The 23,102-nt window shown below is 37.6% G+C and overlaps 1 protein-coding gene across 4 annotated transcripts in view; it reads right to left on the bottom strand.

The window, feature by feature from the left end:
* Positions 1–12,905: 12,905 nt before the first annotated feature.
* The window catches only part of tbc1d1 (TBC1 domain family member 1), a 74,970-nt gene continuing 64,773 nt past the window's right edge, over positions 12,906–23,102 (bottom strand). For all 4 annotated transcript variants that reach the window (XM_015376239.1, XM_015376241.1, XM_015376240.1 and 1 more), the window contains 3 exons: positions 22,662–22,831; positions 15,123–15,299; positions 12,906–14,259 (listed from right to left, as the gene is read on the bottom strand). In XM_015376239.1, coding sequence (XP_015231725.1) covers positions 14,068–14,259; positions 15,123–15,299; positions 22,662–22,831 — 539 coding nt within the window. In that variant the 3' untranslated portion in view covers positions 12,906–14,067. The remainder of the gene's footprint in view (positions 14,260–15,122; positions 15,300–22,661; positions 22,832–23,102) is intronic.

Genomic DNA, 23,102 nt, shown 5'->3' with positions numbered 1-23,102 from the left:
AGGTGAATTGACTCAGTATATTACATTATCCATTTACAAAATATCACATTCTTGTCAAGGAACTATAAATTCTTTCAACCCAAATAATTTAGTTATAACAATTGTGTAATTAAGGCCAATTTAGTTTAAACTCAGTACAGCAAGTACTTTGAGGAAAAAGTGCTTTAAATGAAAACAAACACCTAATTATAGGCCAGTCTCATAAGATGACAAAACCAGATCCTGATTGCTCTGAAAAACAATCTGGCACCGAGTTCGGTCTGTTTTTTCTTCTGGAGCTCATGGTCCCATGCCAGGTAGGTGAAGGTATGTGGGTCTGGGCTGGGACTATATATGAAGGTACCTGAACCTCATCTGTGGTGCCTTTTTCAGTCTCTCCATGCTGTCATGTAAATGGTGTTGGGCGGAGTCAGGGAGTTATTATCCTCCCCCTATTAGGTGAGGTTTAGTGGCTCTATCTAGTAGGACAGAATGGAGGATGTCCTGACCCCTTCAAGATTGTTAGTAGGCTACACTGTGGGGGGGCTGTTGAGAAAATTGTGATAAATGAAACTTACCTTTCACTCACCTCTCTCTGATTTCTCATTCAAAATTGCTGAATGGCACAACACAGGTATAAGGTCCTTACATTGCTCAGAATGAAATAACCATCCGGCACTTTGCTTTTCACATTGTTAATAAGCTAGGGTGGTCAGCTTCTTCAGTGGATAGGCAACTACAAGTGAGGGAAGCAGCTGCTTTGTGACTTTAACAACTTTGTGACTTTAAATTTAATCTTAATTTTGAAGCCTTTATCAGAATAAGAGATCTGGTTTCTATTTCTATTGTTATGTTGACAAGTCCAAACTTATATTTAATTTAAATGGCACATAAAATTTTGAGTTTGAACACCATAAACTCATGAAATGGATTTGGAATTTTTAAACTAAAAATGTGTAACTAAATCATAGAAATAAGTCATGATGGCTAATTGAAGGTATTGCTTGTTATAGCATGGCCACTGACATTATCAAAAGAGGGAAAACCCCAGGGCCAGTTGGTATACCCATTGACCTATACCCATTGATGGTACAGTATACCCATTGATGGTATACCCATTGATTCAATTCAATTCAGTTTATTGATATAGCGCCAATTCACAACACATGTCATCTCAGGGCACTTTACAGTTCACAGATCATCCAGTCAAATTGATTCAAAGTTTTTTGTCTAAGGAAAACCAGTTTATTGCATGGAATCATTGACTCAAATGCAATCCCTCACACTAAGCATGCTTGTAGCGACAGTGGAGAGGAAAAACTCCCTTTTAACATGAAGAAACCTCCAGTAGAACCAGGCTTATGGGGGAAGCAATTTGCAGAGACCGACTGGGGTTCAAGGAGACTGAACTGAAAAACTAAAGTACAAACTTTAGGCCAATCAGTATTTTCAATGTAGTTAAAAAAGTTTGAGTAAAACAATAGCAGGAGACTCAAGAACATATTTCTGCATATTACTGGAAGTTATCAAAACAGCTTTGTGCAAAGTCGACAAGACTTCTTTAATGATAGGAGAGATTTAGATATGTTCCTTGATGAGAGGGAGCAGCAGATACAACATTACTGTCATTGGATGCTGAAAAAGTTTATGACAGGGTAGAATGAGTTTATTTATTTGAAATCCTCAGACGTTTTGGTTTTGGAGAAAACTAATAAAAACAAAAAAACCCAGATGTATATGAAACCATATGATAAAAATTGGACTAATTGTAATATATTCAAATCTTTAAGATACAAGAGAATGCAGATGAGTTCCCTCACCTTTTCATTATGGCTATAGAATCTCTGGCAATAACAGTAAAAAAAACTGCAATTTAACAGGCATATCAGTTGGACAACACAACACCATCTGGCTCTATTTGCAGATGACTTAATCATATTCCTTAAAAAGATAGAAAAATCCATTCTTGAATTATTAGAACTACATAAAGGCATTTGGAAAAGTCACAGACTACAAATGAAACAAATTAAAATCATCATTAATCTTCTTTAATCAATTGCAAAATAAAAGTCCCCCTAAAACAGCCACTCAGTATACAATTGTGGATTTCTTTGCATATCTTGGCTTTCAAGTTGTCCAACAGCTTAAAGAAATTGTATCCATTAATTATGAAATATGCGCTGTATGCGCTCCTGAGAGAAAAAAAATCTATTAAACACTTGCGAGAGAAGGCACAGGCCCATTTCTCCTTGTGCACTCTCTGTTTAAAAGTTTCTGTTATGTGCATCGCTCATACAAGTTTACTTTCAAAAAAGAAGATTTGCAAAATTTCTACTCCGTCAGACTCTCCACCTGTAAGTGAAAATGAGGAGCAGCACGTAGGACGGACTTACGTAAACATATCTCCAGAATGATTGACAATTAGAAGGACCACTTATTTAGATGATCCACCCAGAAAAAGAACATCCTTTGCTGTACCTTTAACTTATGACAGAGGGGGACTCAGATGTCCCTGTCTTCTCTGGTAATATTGAGCCACTCATTTCAGAACAGTGTTATATTACTTCACAGAAAAAAGATGTTCCACCCTGGAAAGGAATTGAAGAACTGCAGAAAGCATTAAAATCCTCAAAAAGACCAAAAAGCTCACTGTGAAAAATATGACTGTGGTGTGGCATCATCCTGATAAATATCTGGGAAAAGCACACTCAATCTCTATCTTCAGCCCAACATGGGAAAATATTTAAAAATTTACAGTATAAGAGCCAGGAATGGGTGTATGGGGGGGGTCCGTGACTCGTATCATGATGAAGTGCTTCGAAAGGCTGGTTGATTAACACATCGTCTCCAGTCTCCCCCAACATTTCACCAGTTCCACAACGCCTACCGAAGAAACTTCTCCACAGAGGACGCCATCTCCTCTGATCTACACCTGATCCTAGCACAGGAGAAGAACAACCACGTGCGGATGCTGTTCTTAGACTTCAGCTTAGCTTTCAGCACCATCATTCCACAGCATCTGATAGGAAACAGGGAACAGCTGGGCTTCAATACATCCCTCAGCAATTGGCTGCTAGACTTCTTCACAACAGGCATCAGCCAGTCAGGGTTGGACAGAACACCTCTATTGTAATCACCCTAAGCACAGGCTCCCCTAAGGGCTGCGTCCTGAGCCCCCTGCTGTTCATCCTGATGACACACAACTGCACCCCCAGGTTCACCACCAATCACATCGTGAAGTTGGCAGACGACACCACGATGGTGGGCCTCATCAGAGACAACAATGACCAGGACTACAGAGAGAAGGTGGAACAGGTGGTGGACTGGTGCAGAGACAACAACCTGATCCTCAATGTGGAGAAGATGAAGGAGATCATCATCGACTTCAGGAAGAGTAGGCCTAACCACGCTCCACTGGTCATCAACAGCTCAGCTGTAGAGGTGGTCAGCAGCATCAAATTCCTGGGGGTGCACATCACAGACACCCTCACCTGGACAGTAAACACCACCTTACAGGTCTAAAAGGCACAAAAGTGCTTGTACTTCCTGTGGAGCATGAGAAGGGCCATCTGCCCCCACCCATCCTCACCACCTTCTACAGAAGCTTTATAGAGAGCATTCTGACCAGCTGTCTCACTGTGTGGTGTGGAGGCTGCAGCGCCTCAGACTGGAAGAAGGTGAGAAGAGTAGTAAGAACAGCAGAGAAGATCATCGGGGCTCCTCTTCCCTTCATAAAATACTTTTCATCTCAGAGCTGAGTGTCCTGAGCCCGTAACATCCTCAATGACCCCTCACACCCCCACCATGGACTTCTTCTCCCTTCTTCCCTGTAGGAAGAGGCTCCGCAGCATTCAATGCAAGTCCAGCAGATTCCAAAACAGCTGCTTCCCCACTGCTATCAGACAGCTGAATGTTGACAAAAACTCTAAATCACATCACAGACTCTGCATCAAACTGACAACACCAAACCAAAATACTACATAATTGCACCGTATATATTTAATGCTCTGCACTCCCTTATCAATGTGGGGGTTTTTTTGCACCATGTTTGTTTTCTTCCCCACAATGTTTACATTTGATCACTGCTGCACTTTAAGGAACGGAAATGTCATGAAAGCTGTACAAAACGAAATTTCAATAAAGACAATAAAAGTTGTTAATGAAGAAAATAAAAGTTGTTTAAGCCTAGGTCTAAAACGTTAACAAAACAAACAAGATAGTAATGACAAAACTTTTGTGTAACTATTCTATGGTCTAACGGGACTTAAGTGAAGGTTTGTATTGTGTTACTTAGTTTGTTGCCATATTACAAAAAGAGATCATAACAGTAAAACATGGTGGTGGTGTGATGGTGTGTTGCTCCTTCAGAAAAATGGTTTAAGTCCTGCTCTAAAGGGATTCAGAGTTGGGCTATGGAGTGGCCTAGTCAAAGTTCAGATATTTTCCATTTATTTTCTTATCTTTTCTCATTTTAAAATATTTCAATGCATTGCTGAAAGGAAGCTTACAGAAGTGGACCTAAGTAGTATTTAAACAGCGTAATACACTGGATCAACACTGAATTTACGGAGCACAGCTAGGAACAGCAGAGACATGTCAACTAGCACTTTTTATATATGGAGAGTATGCGTGCTATTATGAAACAAACATACTGTAGTGTTGAAATTTATGTGGGTGGACTATAACTGCAATTTCCTTACTCACGCTTTGCCTTCCTTTCTCATCAGGTCTGTTGGCTTGACTCATCAGGTCTGTTGGCTTGACTCTGTCACAAAGATTAGTTTTAAAAAGGGAAGTTTTTTCTATTGTTTATTTTGATAGTAGGATGTAATCATTAGTAGTCATTATCTTCCCTCTAGTTACACTTGAAGCAGTGTAAAAAAAAAATTCCTGCAGGATTCCTGTGGGGTGTGAGCCAACTTTACTAATTATAACATGATTGGAATGATGCAAGATAAAATGTTACCAGAAACTGATAGGAGCAGGAACCTGTATTAACTAATCAAATCAATGCAAAAATCAAGTATTCATCAGCAGATCTTATTGAATGAAACAGTTATTAGACCTTAAATGCAGCCCGTTGGTTTATTTTCTCTCTGCTCCTCCCTTAATTGTTGACCCAGGTGAGCAAACTTTAGTGGAGTGGGATTTGATCAGGACTCTGAAAATAGATGCTAAACTTCAAAAAGGAGGGAGACAAGCTGAGCGCCTTCAAGTGAAAGCAGCAAAATGTGCCAAAACTATGAAAATGTTTGATAGGACTGAACAAATCAAAATTGCGATCATTTTTAGCCAATATTGTGATTTTGTTTTAGTTTTTCTGTGCATACACCGCATCCTCATAGATGTTTCATTTCAGAGTTTCAGTTGTTTTTTTTTTTCATGACTTTGAAAGCCTGCTGGTAAAGTTCTTGCAGGACTTTAACTTTATTGGGAAAAATGCCTACTTCTATTCACATGCATGGATCCGTGCTATAGCAGCAATTGTGTCTACCTATCCTTATGGCAGCAAACCCACTGTAAGTGCCTAAAAGCCTGCAGTAAGAATTTTTGTGTCTTTAGAGGATTTGAAAATGGTGTTTTGCTAAAGGTATTGTGGAAGATTTTCGCAAATTTTTGAAAATCACCTTCTCTACTTTAAAAAAAAAAAAATGCATATGCACAACCCTGTACCCGCTCCTGAGAGGGAACATCTATCAAACCCATGCAAGAGCATGCACAAGCCCATTTCTTCTCATGCACGCTCTGTTTAAATATCACTGTTTGCATCGCTTATACAAGCTTACTTTCCAAAAGACGATTCGTAATTTTTCTACTATGTCAGACTCACCACTGGTAAGTGAAAATGTAAACACTGAAGGTGTTAAAATGAGCTGATTGAAGAAAATGTTACTTCCTTTTACATCCGTTTTTCCAATGCAATCAATATCAATTGGAAAAGACATTTTAATATGAGAGCCTGACCGTGTCCAGTGAAACCAGGCAGAACTATTTCTAATCTCACCTTGCTGTAGATTTATAAAGCTTCAAGATGAGAGATGGTTAACCATGACTTTTAAGTATTTATAGAGCAAGTACCTGAATTATTTATTTTAATATGGATGGTGGTGGAATTTTTCAGAAAATCAGGTACTGATCCAAATCCCATGAACTATTTAATTAGCACCATGTTATAGTGCAGCTCATGGTTGTTTGAGATGGATACAAATGTAAAAGCAAAATGAAAATGTACAGAGGATGACATCAGAATTAACAAATCAATTTAAACTTATGTTAAATTTCCCTACTTCTTCTGGTTAAGGCTACAAAAAGTTCAGCTTTCCCAGTTGATTCTCCTTCAGATCTAAAGCAGTCATCTAAAGAAATACCTTTATACAGTCAGATCGGAAGGATCTGACTGTATAAAGGTAACAGTCAGGAAAAGTATACAAAGGACTTTCCAAAAATCCCTTACCTACAGCAAAGCATGGTGGTGGCTGCATCATGCACAGCTGTCCAGCTAGACTCCAACAGATAAAGAACTAATGCTATATTAAAATTAAAAAGGTTGTTCAGCAAAATATGAGTTAAAACATTTGATCTCATTATTTTAGGTTATTTATTTTTACAAAAAATTCATACACACATTTCTAAGTGATAAGAAAATATTTTGATAACTGTTGCATTCATTGTAGCACCAGAATTTAAATGCATAAGATGACAGGAAAGCTACACTGATATTAGATTCAACAAACAGTGGGTGTGGAGGTCTTTAAATAGAATATTCCAGGTTTCCATTGTCATTTAGTTGGATTTATATCTCTACTTTAACTAGACCATTATAACACATGGGTATGCTTTGGTTACATTGCTGGGTAACCTCTTACTTTTTTTTTATTTAATCTTTTTTTTTACCAGGAAGTCCCTTGAGATAAAATCTCTTTTTCGAGGGAGACCTGGCCAAGAGGCAGCAGTACAGTAAGACATATAAAAACACATAAAAACAACATAATAAAATCAATCATAAGCTAGACTCTAGAATAACAGTTACAATTCTCTGTGCAAGCAGTTTTCAATAGTGATTTCAAATGCTGTAGCGGAATAAGATTTCGTAATTGCAGGGAGTTTTGAATATTGTGCCACGACCATGGTGCAGCATAGAAAAATGATGTTTTGCCAAGATCTGTGTTGATCCTGGGAATACTGAAAAGAACACGACTTGAAGAGCGAGAGTTGTAACCACTGTTAGCTACAGACATGAGGTGACACAGGTATGGAGGGAGTTTACCCAGGATGGCCTTGTAAATGAAAGTAAGCCAATGATGTTGTCTTCTGAGGCTTAGAGAGGGCCATGAAACCAGAGCTCACAGTTCACATACAGTACATGGCAGAGCTGAAAACTTCTCCTGGCTTTTTTTACAAGGCCCATAAGAACAACAAAAAATAAATAAATAAATAAACTAACGTGTTGCTGTCATAAATGTAAAAGTCATTGAAGCTAGATGGGGCATAACTCACCTGTCCCAGTTCAGCATTCCCAGGTAAATTTTAAGGGAGCCTGGATTTCAGCTGATACCTCTGACTAGGAAATGGGAAATTCCCACTACTGGCTGCAAAAGAAAAACAATAAAAACAAAAAAACAGGATATCTAATAGATATTTACTAGAAACAATGCAGAAGAGGTATTATTTACAGTTTAACATATATGAAATGCAGTGTTGTTAGAACAGAGTCATTTAGAGGCGCTGAGCGCAGAACAGGGATGGGCCGTGTTAGAGTGGTAAACTGGAGCCAAGTCAAATAAAGCTAAACTTGGAGCAGCAGCTCAGATCCCAGCAGTGTGTTCAGCCTGGCAGAGACACTTGTAAAGCCAGACACACACACACTGTACCGAGCCAGCGCAGTGTTTACTCACAGCTGAGGCAGCATGCCGGAGAGCAGGCCATCCTGATCTCTCCTTACTCACTCAACCAGAGAATTAAGAGCATCTGCCCACAGGTGGTGAGTTTAAACCACAAGACAGCACTACTCTCCAGTGGCTTTTTACATTTTTAGTAGCTGTGATAGATAGAGAAATGTGCAGAAACACAAACTACGTTTGCTGTTACAGCTCAGAGCAAATCCAAGTTTCAGCAAGGGATCTCAGCAGATTAGCTGCATCGTTCATGATTGAAGCTGCGTCTGGTGGCCTGAAGGGCGGGGGCCCCAAAAGGAGCAGTCATGCTAATCAGTCACACCCACAGGGGTAGGTGTGCCCGGCTTCTGAATGTTGTGTCAAGAACTCGACACTTCTTGTTGCAGCTCCATGGAAAACTCCACTCAGCTCAAATGTTTGGTTTAGATCAAGACGTGAGCTGCCTGAAAAATCCCTGCCTGGGTTCACTGGTGGTATTAACTTCATTACCATATCAGTGATGAAAGGATTGTGTCAGCTCTACTTTACAGGCCAAAGGTTGTGAGCAGCTGTTTGGACCCAAATCTCAGCTTCATGATGTGCTGCCAAGATTTCCCACAGACAGGAGAAGATCATTTTGGATGATGAGTTTTTGTCCCCCTAGTACTTAATGTCCCTACAGAAGTATCAAAGAAAAATTGAGAATGTCATGAAAATAGACTATATTTTTTTATACTCATTTAGAAAGCGGAAATTGTATATTGCATAAATGAATTCCACAGAGTGAAATAAGTTAGTTAAACCTTGTGATTTTGCCGATTATTGCTTAAAGATCATGAGAACCCAGAAATCTGGGTCCAAATTGCATTTAAATAAAAATGTCAACCCTACAACAACCTTAGACCCTGAATTCTTATTTCAATGTATTTCAGACATAATCTTTAAAAATACAAATAAATAAATAAATACATGTTTCACTTTATGATAGAAAATACCAAAAAAGTAAAACAAAGATTTTTTTGTGATGTACCTGTGCACTAGCTCACACCGTGTTAGTAAGGTGAGGGTTAACGGTAGAAGGTTTCACAATCATTGTGGCTAAGAGACAAAGAAAAAGTGTTGTTCCATTTTTCTTTTGACCAAATCGTTTTGATTCTTTTTCGGTGCCTTCTTGGGGAGTAAAACTACTTAATTAATTTGATAAAATAAAAAAGCACATGTAATTTGTAGGCATGCTGCTGGTGATCTACATTGCCTGCTTGTGCAAATAGTTTATTTCCCCTTTCAAGTTGGACGCAATGGAGTTGAAGATCATGATGACAATAATAAAACAATAACAGAAATACTTAATACTGTTAATAGTGGACTTCATATTTATGTATCCCAATGTCCTATAAACAAAGGTAAAAAAATCTAAAAATCAATAGACCTAAAAGGGTTAGGTATCAGTAACGAAATGTTGGAAAGCTAATATGATCAGCCTTCCCATATAACCCAACATAAATGTGCTTTATGGAAACAGGTGGAAATATAATTTTTTTGGTCTGGTAATTTTCTTTTTTTTTTTTTGTGCTTTGTTTATGAACATGTCACAATATTTAGGGCTTAGTCGCATCTCTGACAGTCCAGCTATGTTACATGAATTAAGACCCCCTCTCTGCATTGACTGCCATCTTCTCAATGTCTGCCTTCATGTTAAATCACCGCTGACATTTCTGACTTTCAAATGTTCTAAATAAAGAATCAAGTCTTTGTCGTCATTAAGTTTCAGGATTTAGAAATGACCATAGGATGTAAGTAATTGCAGTTGCATTCCCCAGTATATCCAACCCTTGGGTCATAAGCAGCACAGGTTCGTCATATTCATGAAGTTGTCATATTATATATTAAAAAGTTTGACCTGCTGATTTTGGACAAACTTTGATTTGCACCTGGTTTGTAGATCCACTTTGTGCGTTCTATAATGATTTCATGTATTTATCTGAGGCCCGTTTCACAAAGCGGGTTTAAACCTGAATTTAGGGAAACTTTCAGATTTCTGTTTCACAAAGAATTTCCTCAACCTGTTTCTGTTACCATAGGAACATTTTACCCAGAGCCAACTTGGTCTGCAGCAGGTTTCCTCAGTCTCTTCTGTCGGCCTCCTTAGAGCCAGTCATGTTGTTTTATTTCCTTATTCAGTCGGGAGAGTTCTGTCATAGTTTTGTGCGAGCAATAAAAAGAAAATCAGTGAGTAGGTCTGTTAGATAGAAACACCAACAGAGCACATCTGATCTACTAAACCATCCAACCAGTAAACTAGTTTTCCCCAAATAATCTTATCATGAGAACAGGTTGTGGCAGGCAGTTTAGATATTTATTAGGTTGTCAGAATCAATATTTTTGATATCTGAAATATATTTTGTCCTTGTCAAAATGAAGTTTTTAAACAAAATGACAATCTTCATTGACATTTCTGAAATAAACATTCTTGATGTCTAGAAATTAATTTCAGAACTCCATATTCCTACACAAACTGGTCAGAATTTGTATTATTTTGATCAAAAAGAAATATATTTCAGATATCAGAAATACATATCCAGTCAAGCTGATTGAGTGTCAAAACAGCTTATCAAAATGTGTAAACATTTCTAGGAATATAAAACTTGATTCTTACTGGTACTATTTTGTTTTTTGACTTTCTTAAATTCAGCTGTTGAAAAAAATTTTGTTTAGAAAATTTGTTATTAAAGTACCAAACAGGAATTTGACCATAAGGAATCCTATTTTATTGATCTACAAATGGAACATCAGAGAGAAGAAATCTTTGAATAATGTTAAAATGGCCTACCATAATAGACTTCATATAAACCTACACATTAACTCAAACAGCAGTTTTCATTAATGCCAATTCTCTGCAGCTGTAGCTCTGTCTTTTAAACATTTTCAATTTTTTTTTTATTTCTACATTAAAATCTCCAATTCCAGTGGGTTGAAATAGTCCCTTCCTGTTCCTGTAGTCATGGTGACCCTTCAATTAAGTGCTCCAATGATAATGGCTTTGCACATTCTTAACTCTGAGAGGACCTACTCAGAGTTGATTAAACTAACACCCACCAGCCGTTGTGAAACCAAAAGCTCAGTTTCCAACCTCATGCTAGATCAATTTAGATCAATTAGAGTTGAGGATTTGAGTCTGAGTTTGTTAAACCTGCTTTGTGAACAGGCCTCAGGCCCTTAGTGTTCCTATCACACTTCATTTATAGCTTTAGCCGTGCATCCTTTCCTCTCTTCAGCCCTTTCCGTAGGTCTCCAGGATTTAGGTTATTTAAACTGAGAGGACCAAATAATTAGTTTTCATTTTTCTTGGGCTGGAGAAAAATTTCTGTTTATTTGGCCAAAATTACAAGCTAAAATAAACAGGCCACCAGAATTTTGTTTAAAATCTTGTCATATTTTAAAGAGGTGATGATATTCAACAGCTTTCTAGGAACAACGCAAGACAATCAGGCCCACAGTCTCATAAATCTTTCACCATGCTAAACAGTAGCCAGGAGTTGCCTGGCACATCCATTCATAGTATTTCACACCAGATACACACGAAATGTTTATTGCCTTCGAAATTATGTGACCAAACTTACATTTGAATTTAGCATCATGTGAGTTTGTTTTTCTTCTTCACCATCCTCCAGTGTTTTGCATGAAGGACAGAAAAACATGGGGTACCACAGAAAACAGGAACTTATTGAAAACTTTGATGAACTTAAATAAAGGTATTAGCGTGCAAGTGATGTTCCATGAGCTTTGCAATGAAAAAAAACAAAACAGATTTATCGTTATAATTAAAGATAAAAGTTGGATTTATTCTAAGATTTTCAGCTTGAAATTATGCTTCTTAAATAAATGCATTTCAAGACTTAAGCTCTCCTTTACCAGAAGTAAAATAAATATGCACAATCACATTAAAGGAGATGGATACAACTTTAACTGCTCCTGGCCATTAGGTGGCGCAATCATACGGTTTCGTTCAAACCCTTCAATTATACGGTTTTCCAGTCGACTGTAACATCTGACAATGCAAATGCTAACTTTGGTTGACATTAGCAAACATTCAACACCCCCACATGCCTTCTGAGCTCCTTAAGTTGCCTCCAATGCTAAAAAAAAATACAGATTTTCACCTAATTGTGCCTCTTTTTTAGTCTTTTTCAATTTGACAAATGTCGCACTGAGAAAAATATTTTTTCTCAGTGATTAAGGTGCAATTAGTATCAGGCCACCTCCAGGATCCGTCTCAAAGGACCTCAAGCTACTTTTCCTATTGGTGCAGAATCCCTTCATATCGATGCTGGCATCAAAACCAGAAGTAAACATTTATTCATTTTGGACCTGTCAATTGCTTATCCAACAGTTCTTTATAAATTATTGATCTATATTTTTGCCCCAGTAAAATTTGTACTTTTTTTGCAGCCCTGTGGATGTTCTGTAGATGTATTATATATTTGGAAAAAAATTGTGGTTTTAAAAAAGTTGTAGTTACCTTAAAAAATCTTTGAAATCTGCAAAGCTGAAAATAAGTTTATCTGTCTGTCTGATCCTGAAACCGTGAATGATGTAGAATTTTAATCAGAAGAAGTGAAAGTTTTTCTTTGGAAACATTTTGTGTGACAGGACTTTTTAGGAAATCTCATCACACCCACAATCTGATGAAGCATTCCACCTTGGATGAGAGCTGATTCATATGCTAGCTGACAAACCCAGAGGCTTGTTTTAACTGATCTAATGTTCTGCAAATTGAACTAACTTACAGCATATACAAACGGAGTCCTGACTTGCCCAAGCATGTTTGTCTTTACACTTCTCCAGGAGCTTCTGAAAACAAACCCTCTATATGTGTGTGGGGCGTGTTTCCATACGTGGAAAGCTTCAATCAAAGCCATGGCATTCAAAGTGACTGACGTGTTTAGACAGGAGACAATCGGAGACAATTTCCATGTCGTACCTGATACATGGGTTTGCATTGTGAGCAGACAGCCTCAGACACAAAAACAACTCAGACTCCACGTGTGCTGAAATAATAATGAGTTATATTTTAAAGCACAGACAAACAATAAATCAATAAAACAGAAAAGATGTGCAAAAGAGTAAAAGCAAAAAATGTTTAAAGTGATAAACAGCATTGTTTTTTTTATGAGGGGGATGGGATGGGGGTCAGTGAAGTGCAGAAAAAACAGTAACATTCAGACGTTCAGGTACGAACGCAGCAAGCTGCAGCTCGGGTCCGAGGAGTTCAGTGTGTTGGGTTATTAATACAGTAAAACATTTACATCCTACAGATTGTCTCAGCGGTGCAAGCTTCACACCAGAGCGTCATTTGGCAATAACTAAGGAGCCCATTAGGTCTCCCCCCGTCCTGGACAGGGACAGCTACCGTTTCAAAATTCCCCATCCCGCATTCAGAGGTGAAAAACAGGATGTGAAATGGAGTGGATATATTGTATTACTCTTCCTGTGAGCTGCTGTCGCTTAAATGAAGCTAAAAAGCACACGGTCAGGAAGCTAGGCTAGAAATGAAGAGGAGAGAGCAAAAAAAGCTAAACCTAGCTTACCCCTCTGACCTCAGCGGATTTCAGCAGCACAGTGCAGCACCCAACATCATTTCAATCATGTTCTATTCAGCTTTTATAATAGATAAACCCATCCTTATATGAGGCTAAATACCTTCAGCATGGATTCTTTTCTGGGGTTTTCTTTCAGATTGACTTTGTGTAACAGCGATCGTGTCTCAGAATACTGTGTAGTGGAGTCTTTAGTCTTTGTTCTTTAGATGTTCTTTGGCCAGTTTAGCCTAATTAGATGTGTGTAAAAGTTGGCACTCTTTAATGATCCAAAGAAGGATCATAAAGAGTGAAAACCAGAAAAGATCTATCCGATCATTTCCTGGTTGTACTGTAAAGCTCAGTTCCAGCTCCGGGGGTTCGTTTAGATCAGTTAGATAAAGAGAAAGCTCTCATCCTGCATTACTCGTTCACCTGTTCAACAATGAATTCTCTTTTCTCATTTTATCAACACTTTGGCATCATTAGAGATCAAGCTGGGAGTCATTTTAACAAATTCTTCATCTAAGATTTTCACTGCTTGCTCTAACTGCTGATGATGTCATTCTGACTGTTAATACGTAAAGCTATTAACGTTTGGATCAGACGGAGAGCACCGTTCTGCCATTCAGCTGCAGTTAGGGAAGTGTCTGTCCATCAAGGTCAGCATTTATGCCCAGCCCGGTCAGGAGTTTCTGAAGGTGTGCGATGGTGCTGGCTAGTTGTTTCTTTTCTTCCTCGAGAGCAGAAACCTGCTCCTTCAGCCGGCCCTCCGACTGGGCGAGGGCCTCCACTCGGCTCTCCAGGTTGCAGACTCGTGCATGGGACACCTGTGTGAAGAAACAGCATTAGTAGTTGTTTTTTTAACGGACTGGAGAACCAAAGTTTATCTGGATAAAAAGTCCAGTTAGATTCTAACTTCTAAAAAAAAAAAAAAAAAAATGTAATTCCTTAAAACATTAAATTTTGTCCTAACATGACTATAAATCATCACTTGGTTATTTGCAAACCGAATAAGTATCAAATCTATGAGCTCTAATATAAACCTTATGTACTGCCTTTCCACAGGGTTACACTTTCACATGGAGCTAGATATAAAAAAAAAAAAAAAACATTAAAACACTATTTTACATATTCTGAGTCTAGGGCTGCAGATATTTAAAAACGTGAAGAATTCTCTGATAATTAAAAGGTCAGAACCAGTTAGAACCGGTTCCAAATGATTCTCTGTTCCCAACACTGACAAAGAGTATCTCCAACAGGACCCGACAACTTAGGGTTTTACATTTTAGCCTCAATTTATATATTTACAGATTTAAAAATGTTTAAATTTTCATTTTGTATCTGCCAGCAGAGCTAAAGTGGTTTCTTCCGATAAAATGGTTGCTGACCCCTTGGTTTAGGTGAATGTCCATAACTCACTGAACATCGCCCTGTGAGACCACAGAATTTTGGGATATTGTTCTAAAACTCAAGTCTTCTTTAAACTTTTCCACTAACTCCTCCTTGGTTTGGCTGATGTCTCCTTGGTCTTTATGGTTCCATTTTTATCCCCAAAGTACTCTAAAAGACTTCTGAGGACTTTCCAGAACAGAAAAACTATTTTCATTTGAAAATAAGTTTTTCTTTCCACTTTGTTTCTGGAATATTGTAACCATAGTACAGTTTTTCATATTTCTGTCTGTCTGTGTACCTGCAGCTCCTCTAACAGGTCCAGGTTCTGCTGGCGGAGGCTCTGATTGGTCCTCTCTAGTTGGGCAGCTCTCTGCTGCTGGTTGAGAGTTGGCGGCGTGTCCAGCAGCTCATCCTGCAGCACATGGTACTCCACCTCATAGGCCTGCAGCTGCTTGGATACATCCATCTCACAAACCTGATGCACAAGAAGCATGATATGAAGATGTCAAAACGGCCTTAGAGAAATAAAAAACATATTGAAGATTATAACGGATAAGGAACGTAGGTTTATTTAAAGCATCAGTTTGTCAATGTGTCAAAATTACTGGATGACATTTGAATTTGTTTCTAACAGTGAAACTAAGACAAAGTTGAGATAATTTTTGAATAAATGATTCAAACTCATTTCATTTCATTGATTTATATTACTCTTTAAATCAAGCAAGTAAGTTGAGCAGAGCACTTAATGGTGAGGTCAGATAAAAACAAACATACAACATTATAGGCAGACGACAAAAAAATAAAACTATAAATTATTAGCCACCATGCCGCCTAAAAAATAGGTGAAGGCGGCACCGCTGCAGGTATTTGGTGTTTATTTTGCAAATGTTATTGTTCTTATTGTAATAAAAGAGTTTCAGCCATAGAAATGACACATAACCAGGAAACACAAGCTGTCAAGACTGAAAATAGGTCAATGCTGCATTCAGCAGAGAAAAACAAACTGTTACTGACAGAAAGCTTTCAGCAGAGAGACAGCTGTCAACAGACTCTCCCCGAGTCCCTAATGCATAATTACAGGCTTTGCTTTTTATAATACTAAGAATGTATGAGCTATTAGGACTATAAAAGGGGAGACTGATATATTTCAGTTCCATTTTCCTTTGTTATTCACCAGAGTTATGTAGACACCCAGCCGTCACAATCTAAGAGGTGGGGCATGAAAAAGGTCTTAAAAGCTTTCTTTAGAATTAACACTTTTACCAAAGTAATATTAACATAACTAGAGCTGATTTCCCTCCCCATTATTTCAGATATCTAAAAGGGCAAAAAAAATACTGAACCAGTTGGTGACAAAACAATACATTTGGTCTCAGACCAATTTATAAAGAATACCTGATTGAATCAGGCATGAATATCAGTTTCTGACCTTACATGTAAACATGCTGATTTTTTTTCCAGGTCTACAGATGAAGTCCAATACAGTTCCTCAACAATAACACAGCTAGACTCAGAGCAAAAATGTCAGGTTTACTCAGCAGAGTGAAGCATTGCAGCTGGTCGGATAAAGATCATACAGATATAATAGAAATTTTGCCAACCTGTTTCTTCTATCTGTGAGAAAAACTAAATGACAAACAATCAGACAATAAAGCAGCAGATTAGGATGAAAGTATAGAAACCTTTAAGTCTTAAAGACTTAAATCTCATCAAAGATTAATTATGATATCAAGAGTTTGGTTGCTGCATTCCCATCTGTTCAATTATCAATGAGAATGGTATCAAATATTTCCCTTGTGAATTTCTTTTACTGTGATTAACATTTTTTTATTTAAAACTGATATTTTTATAGGTTGCTTTATTATGTTAGTAGGAAGGAACAATGAATGAGATAAAAAAACGACAGATTATTGAAAGAATTCAGCATTTACCTGAAGTAATGTCACATATAAATATGTATATGTGACATTATATATATTATTAGCACATACATACGTGTCCACAGTGTTTTACAAATGTTCATTTAGAAATGTTAATTCACTAAATGGAAGTGGTGGCCTAGTAGGTTAGAGCAGTGAGCTTGTACTCCGAGAAGGTTGCAAGTATCTGGTGGGATCCAGACAGCCGACACTCCTGAGTAAAACCTTTAACCGCACAATGGCAGCCCACTGCCAGCCAAGGGGATGGGTTAAATGCAGAGGTAAATTTCTCTAATGTAAGATCAATAAAGTTCAATTATTATTAATAAATATATTGCTTTTTAGATAAATCAAGAAAAAACTATTGATAGCTGCAGTTCTTCTAATTTGCCACATTTTCTAACAGAATCAAACTTCTTAATCAATACAAATAATTTCTTATTTTAGTCATAAGTAATTTATGGGAATAAAGTTACATACTATGAAAAAAAACATCCATACTGCACCTTGATGTCCACTGATCGAAGAGATCCCCTTTCTAACAGTATTTCAGTGAAATTATTTATTACAAATAAGGCTGCAACTAATTATTATTTTGATAATCGTTTAACTTGTCAATTATTTTTTTGATTAATCGGTTATAATCGGATGGCAAAGAGATCTGTAAGGAAGAATTTAAACCAGTTGAAGCTGAAACTAGGCTATAGTTCTTGACAAAAAAGGTTATTGATCTTGAGCACAAATTGTTTAATACAGTTATAGTTTAATTTCTGCTCTGAGTGGGTTGCTATTTAAGCTAATAGTGTCTTTTAGAAAATTTAGAAAAACTGCTAATGCCACGTTTTTTTTTCAGTCTTTATACTCCAGATGGCAATCAATCAATTACTGAATTAGATGGGAATATTTCAAAAATTGATTAATTACAATTAATCATTTTAATTGTTTCAGCTCTAATTAATAAGACTGTTATTGTTTTTCTTTTTTAAATCAGGAAAGATCCCTTAATGTTGTGGTTTTGTGGTGTTTGATCTTTCGGAAGGGATGTTTTTCTCATCGATATGAATGTTGCCGCCTTGTGTGAACAGGGCCAATTACTTTATTTGATTTGTAAAGTAATTGAAATTGCTTCAATGATGGGGATTAAAAACATACTAACAAAGGGTTGGTTGTTGGTTCTTCAGCAGAAAGCATTTCTTGGAATGTTAGAAAGGAAGTTGTTGCAACTTTGATCTTAAAAACTTATTGTCAAGACCTGAGAGCTCCATGTTTCAATTCTTAGTGAAACATAAACTACAGAAACTAACAAAAATAGTTTCTAAACACATTACATTGCAGAGAAAGCTATACAAGTTAGGATATTTTGTTTATAAATGAACTATTAATAGGGAAAATCCAGGGGCATCAGATGCTTTATTGACAAAATGTAGTGAAAATTAGAAAAGCATAAAGCAAACACGGACAAGTATAAATTGAAGTCAAAATAAGAAGCACATACAAATGGCTGAAAATCCACCTCATATTACTTGCTTACATTTGGTTCCCACTGTAAGGCATTTTAAATCCTCAAGTGACTTTATTTCTCATGTCCTAAATTTACATTATCACCTCAATTTAATTGCATTATATAGAAGCTCACAAGGCAAACATTAAAGGTCAGCTTTCCGAAGAGAAGCAAACATTTTCTTTTTAAAAAAGGTTTTAGTCCAACAGATATTGATAATTTAAATGCTCTTCTACCATCAAAGTTTAAACATTATTTAAATAAAATCACAAATTAAAAAAGTATAGTAAATTACAGTTCTTTATTTGGGAAAAAAAACCCTGATGTATCAAATGTGCTCAGACCGGGTCAGCTCCAGACATTTTGGTTCGTTCCAAATTACAAGTAAGCATGATCTCAATATCGGAGGGCTTGTTAGCAGCAACGTGACCCCTCAGTCTGAAAAATGTAGGTGATATGGTTTGAAGAGAGGAAGAGGCAATGAAGCCCTGGCTAACGTTCCTCAATGCTAGCTTGATACTGTGCGCATAATAAGCCCAGGGTAGAACAGTTTAACATTTATAAGTTAAAATATGCAAAGATTAATGATTCCTCCTCTAAGTCCTGTGATGTTTTCAGGAATAGTTCTATCAAAGTTGGTACAAATGGAAAAAGAAGCCTTTACTACTTAGAATATGAGCTGCAATGTAACACAACAGGTCGACTCTGGAAGAAAACGTCAAAGATAAAACTGAAGCCAAGTTCAGTTTATCATATCCAACGTCATTCAAGTGAACCTTTGCATAAGTCGAGAGAAGCGGTCTGTTCACCTGATGTTATTGACATGGTATTTTTCCAAAAAACTGCAGCAGCGTGACATAGTTGGTAAATTACTTGCAACACACCCAATAGCCTCAATGAGCGCGGCTGGAAAGGTAAGGCGTGGCCTACAGTGAGGTGAGCCCCTGTCACTCAGAGCTGAGGTGGAACTAAGACAAGTTTAAAAGGTTAACTGTATTAAATGACAAAGAAAAACAAGATAAAACTGTAGGTGTTTTCACAGAGCAATGACGTAAGCCATGATACAAGAGCTTACAGGACCATCCAGTGTGTGCGGGACTGTAATCCCTTTAAAACTGACAGAGGTGGCAATCAGCGGTGAGTTAATACTAAGAGTCACATGATATTTACTGTCCTATTATTAAAAAATACTTGCCCTAAAACCTGGGTAAACTCACAGGTTAAGGTCGCTAAATTCAACAAGCGAGCATTATCCACCTTCGAATAGTCTTCCTTGTCTACCTACTTTTCAAAGTAAATAGATCTGTGATGAAGGATTTATGTACAAACCATTTTTCTACATTTGCGCCAGTGGATATTTAGCCATTAATTTGAAGGACTTGCCCATAGTGGAACCTAAACGCTTTTCCCCAACTTGCCTTAAGCTCTTTTACTATGACACCTAGCATTTCCAATGTATGCCAAACAAATTCCTTACCGCCGCTTATTCTTAAAGTTGTTTTGTTAATTTGATATTTATGCCATTTTACTGTTTGAGAGAAGAAAAACAATGAAATAAAACTGAATAAAAAGTTGCTTCACCTGGTAAGGATTAACTGGTTGCCAATTCCAGTGAAATTGCACATAAAGAAAAATGTCTACACATTTTTTATGTGAAGCTATTAAAGTGTTTTTGTTCTCTTTAACCTTAAACTTTTGATTTATAAATCACTTCAAAATTGTATAATAGTGTATTTTTCCCTAAAAATCTTCCAAATCAAATTCCGTACGTATCTAGACCATACAGAAACCTCATTTATTGCAGTGCTGTAATATTGTACTTAAACACTCCTGTAGTTAACACTTCGCACAACTTTGTTTCGTTAACAGGGCAACACTTATGCTATAATATTTCATAATGTTGGAGCATGAAGAGATAGGAATCATTTCTGAACTTCAATTATTTCAATTTATAATCATTATTTCCATGTAAATGCTTCTGTTCCTGCAGCCTACCCTTCTTGTTCTCAGAAGGATTTAGACTGGGAACTGTTATGGACTAGGAGCTTTGATTCTGCATCTGGTATCTAGCTATGCTCTGGTGAACTTACTGACTCACTTAAATGTGAAGTCCAAACTAGGTTTAAAATATCTTTGTAATTAAAAGAAACATGATGTCATGAATTTTAACAAGGTCCAGGGGCTCAGAAAGACAGCAGACCCACAGCATCACAGATCTTCTGTTATGCATGTTTAAGCCAGATAATGGCTGGTTTAATGCTGCTTCAGGACAGAAGCATTAAAAGCTTTGTCCTGAAGCTTTTAATGCTTCCAGCAGAGTGGCATCCTATGGTCAAGATGTCTACGGAACAACTTGTAGACATAGTGACTCCAGAATGCCTCTCTGTCCTACCGTTTTCTGTGAGCTTTGGAGAGGTATGTATCTGTATCGAGGAGAGATAAATATGGGTCCTATTTTAGTTTTATGGCTGAAAGAAATGGGCCTCTGTGTCAAGACATGTTAATACCAAAAAAGAAACAAAAAGTCACAGATATTCAAATATTAGATACTTATTTAGGGACTGTTAGGTGACAACTGTGCTGTTGGTGATCCCACTGTAATAAAATGAGTAAATTTCACAAAACAGGCTTTGAAGTGTTTATAGGTACTTCTAAAATATCTGAGTATTATGAACCTTTTAATATTTTTGTCAATCATGTCAAAGTGAGACTCATATATAGCCATTTGGCTCCACTGGAAGCAGCATTTAAAGTCAGAGTGGTTCACCTGGTGTGCTGCGGCTTTCATACAGTTAATCGACAACTCTAAGAAATAGGAGCATGGAATAAGAAAATAAATTACAAAAAAAAATATTGGAACTCACTTAGCAGCGATAAAACTTAAGAAAACAAGGTCATATTTTAAGGCCCACATTTGTGTGATCACTTTTGCTGTAAAGTTTTTGCTGCTGTAACACCACAATTTTCCCCAGTGTGGGACAATAAATGGATTTTCTATTCTATTCAATTCGATTCTGTTCTATGATTAGATAAAACTGCAGACACAGGCGATAGTAGTACTCGGAAAATAAACACTTTACTGGTGAATTGATCTATTTAACACCGACAAGAACAGAACTACAGCGCAATGATGGGAATCTGATGTGATCTGAATCGGACCGAGGCAAGTCGCTCTGCTCTGAAAACGGTTCTGGTGAAATATGGTGTCTGGTCAAAGCTGTGGGCACAAAGGCACCACTACCAGTGGAACCGAGGGGTTAGAGTGTTACACATGAAGAGAAACCTTGTCTTTAATTTCTTGTGACTCTTATCATGGCTTACAGACAATGAAAAGCAAAAAAACAGCCTGTTACAAAAATGGAATATTGTAAAAAAAACAACAACAAAAAAGTAGTATACACCTGGTAACTATTGGAAACTAGTGGTGTCACTCTTCCCTGCTAATTAACTAAAAAACACCTGTAAAGGTTTCCTGAGCCTCAGATTGTTCTCTCAGTTTGGGTCAGAAGGCCACACTATGAGGGAGAAGTTGGCTGACATGACATGTCAAGAAGACAGCTATTGATACCCTCAATCTACAGTTTTTCCTAACCTGTCCTGAAAAGTGAAAACCCAGTCCCTCCCCTGCATTGGCACAGCAGCTAGAACAGAGGTAAGAAAACAGTTTGGCCACCAACAGCCACACATGATTCATCTGAGCTCTGCAATCACAGAAGCTAAGGCTGTTTTTAAACTTTGACCTGCAGGCATAACTTTAAACCTCGTACAGTACGTCACTTTGCCTCAAAGAACTCTGGTTCCCAACAACAGGTTTTAACGTTTGCACTCTTCACGGTTGCCTTAAAGATGACCTTTCAATCATGATGATGCATGCTGCTACATTCCTATCGCTCCACTGTTACAGGTAGCTTTCACTTTGCGTCTGCTGTTAAATAATGTCTTTTAAGTCGCTTTAAGTCGCGTGTTGGTTTAAAGGAGCTCTGTAAATCTAAACTTGACAGGTTTCTTGCAGTCCCTGCCTTTCCCCATCTAACTCCACCATCATTGTTTCCACCTGGTCAAAGTAAACATTCGACACTTGTTCGCTGCGTTATTATCTCTTTGAGTTGAGATGAATGGTTTCTGAAGAACTGTGTGGGTGAAATCCTGCCTCATGGATATGAACAGCCAGACATCGACATGCCCTGACTTGTTCCTTGTTTGGTCTTTTCGTGGGAGTTGCAGAAAATAAAGTATACATTCTTTAGGGCTAGACCAGGCTACTAGGGTGTGTCTGTATCAATTTATAGGGCACACCTGTAGAAATTAAAATAATAAGAAGCAAAACAGTACAGACTTTTAATGCGTCATATGCATCATAGATCAATGAGATAGTTGTTTTTTCTCAAACTGAGGCAGTTTGGTGCCATTTTCCCACCTGGTTGATGGTCTTCTCCATCTGCACCAGCCCTAGGTTGGGCAGCGTGGTCTTTATAAAGTCTACTATGGATTCCAGGCTCTCATGCTGCAGGATCAGAGGCTTGTGGCTACCCAGCAGGCTCAAGGCAACTTTGAAGATGACCTCTGAACCCTGGAGGAACAACATATCTGACAAAGAGGGGAAAAATATGGTCAGAAGATGCTAAATGAGAAAGAGTAGTGAAAACGTACAACAGATGGAGACACCAGGGGGAAATGGTCGAGGCAAGTGAAGATTTTTTAGAATATATTTACATAAAGAAATGACTGGTACTGACAGGGAAGATTAGTGTTTAGCTTAAAGGCTTTTTCAAAAGAAAGGAATAATGATCTGACGTCAGTAGCATAAATGCAAGAGCAAACATAAATATATGTTAGGAGTGAATCCGGGGAGTTAACT

This window comes from Cyprinodon variegatus, unplaced genomic scaffold, assembly GCF_000732505.1.
Source record: "Cyprinodon variegatus isolate N-32 unplaced genomic scaffold, C_variegatus-1.0 Scaffold131, whole genome shotgun sequence".
Taxonomy (NCBI): Eukaryota; Metazoa; Chordata; class Actinopteri; order Cyprinodontiformes; family Cyprinodontidae; genus Cyprinodon; species Cyprinodon variegatus.
The sequence above is the reverse complement of the archived record's forward strand: the minus strand, read 5'-3'. Positions and strand labels throughout refer to the sequence as shown.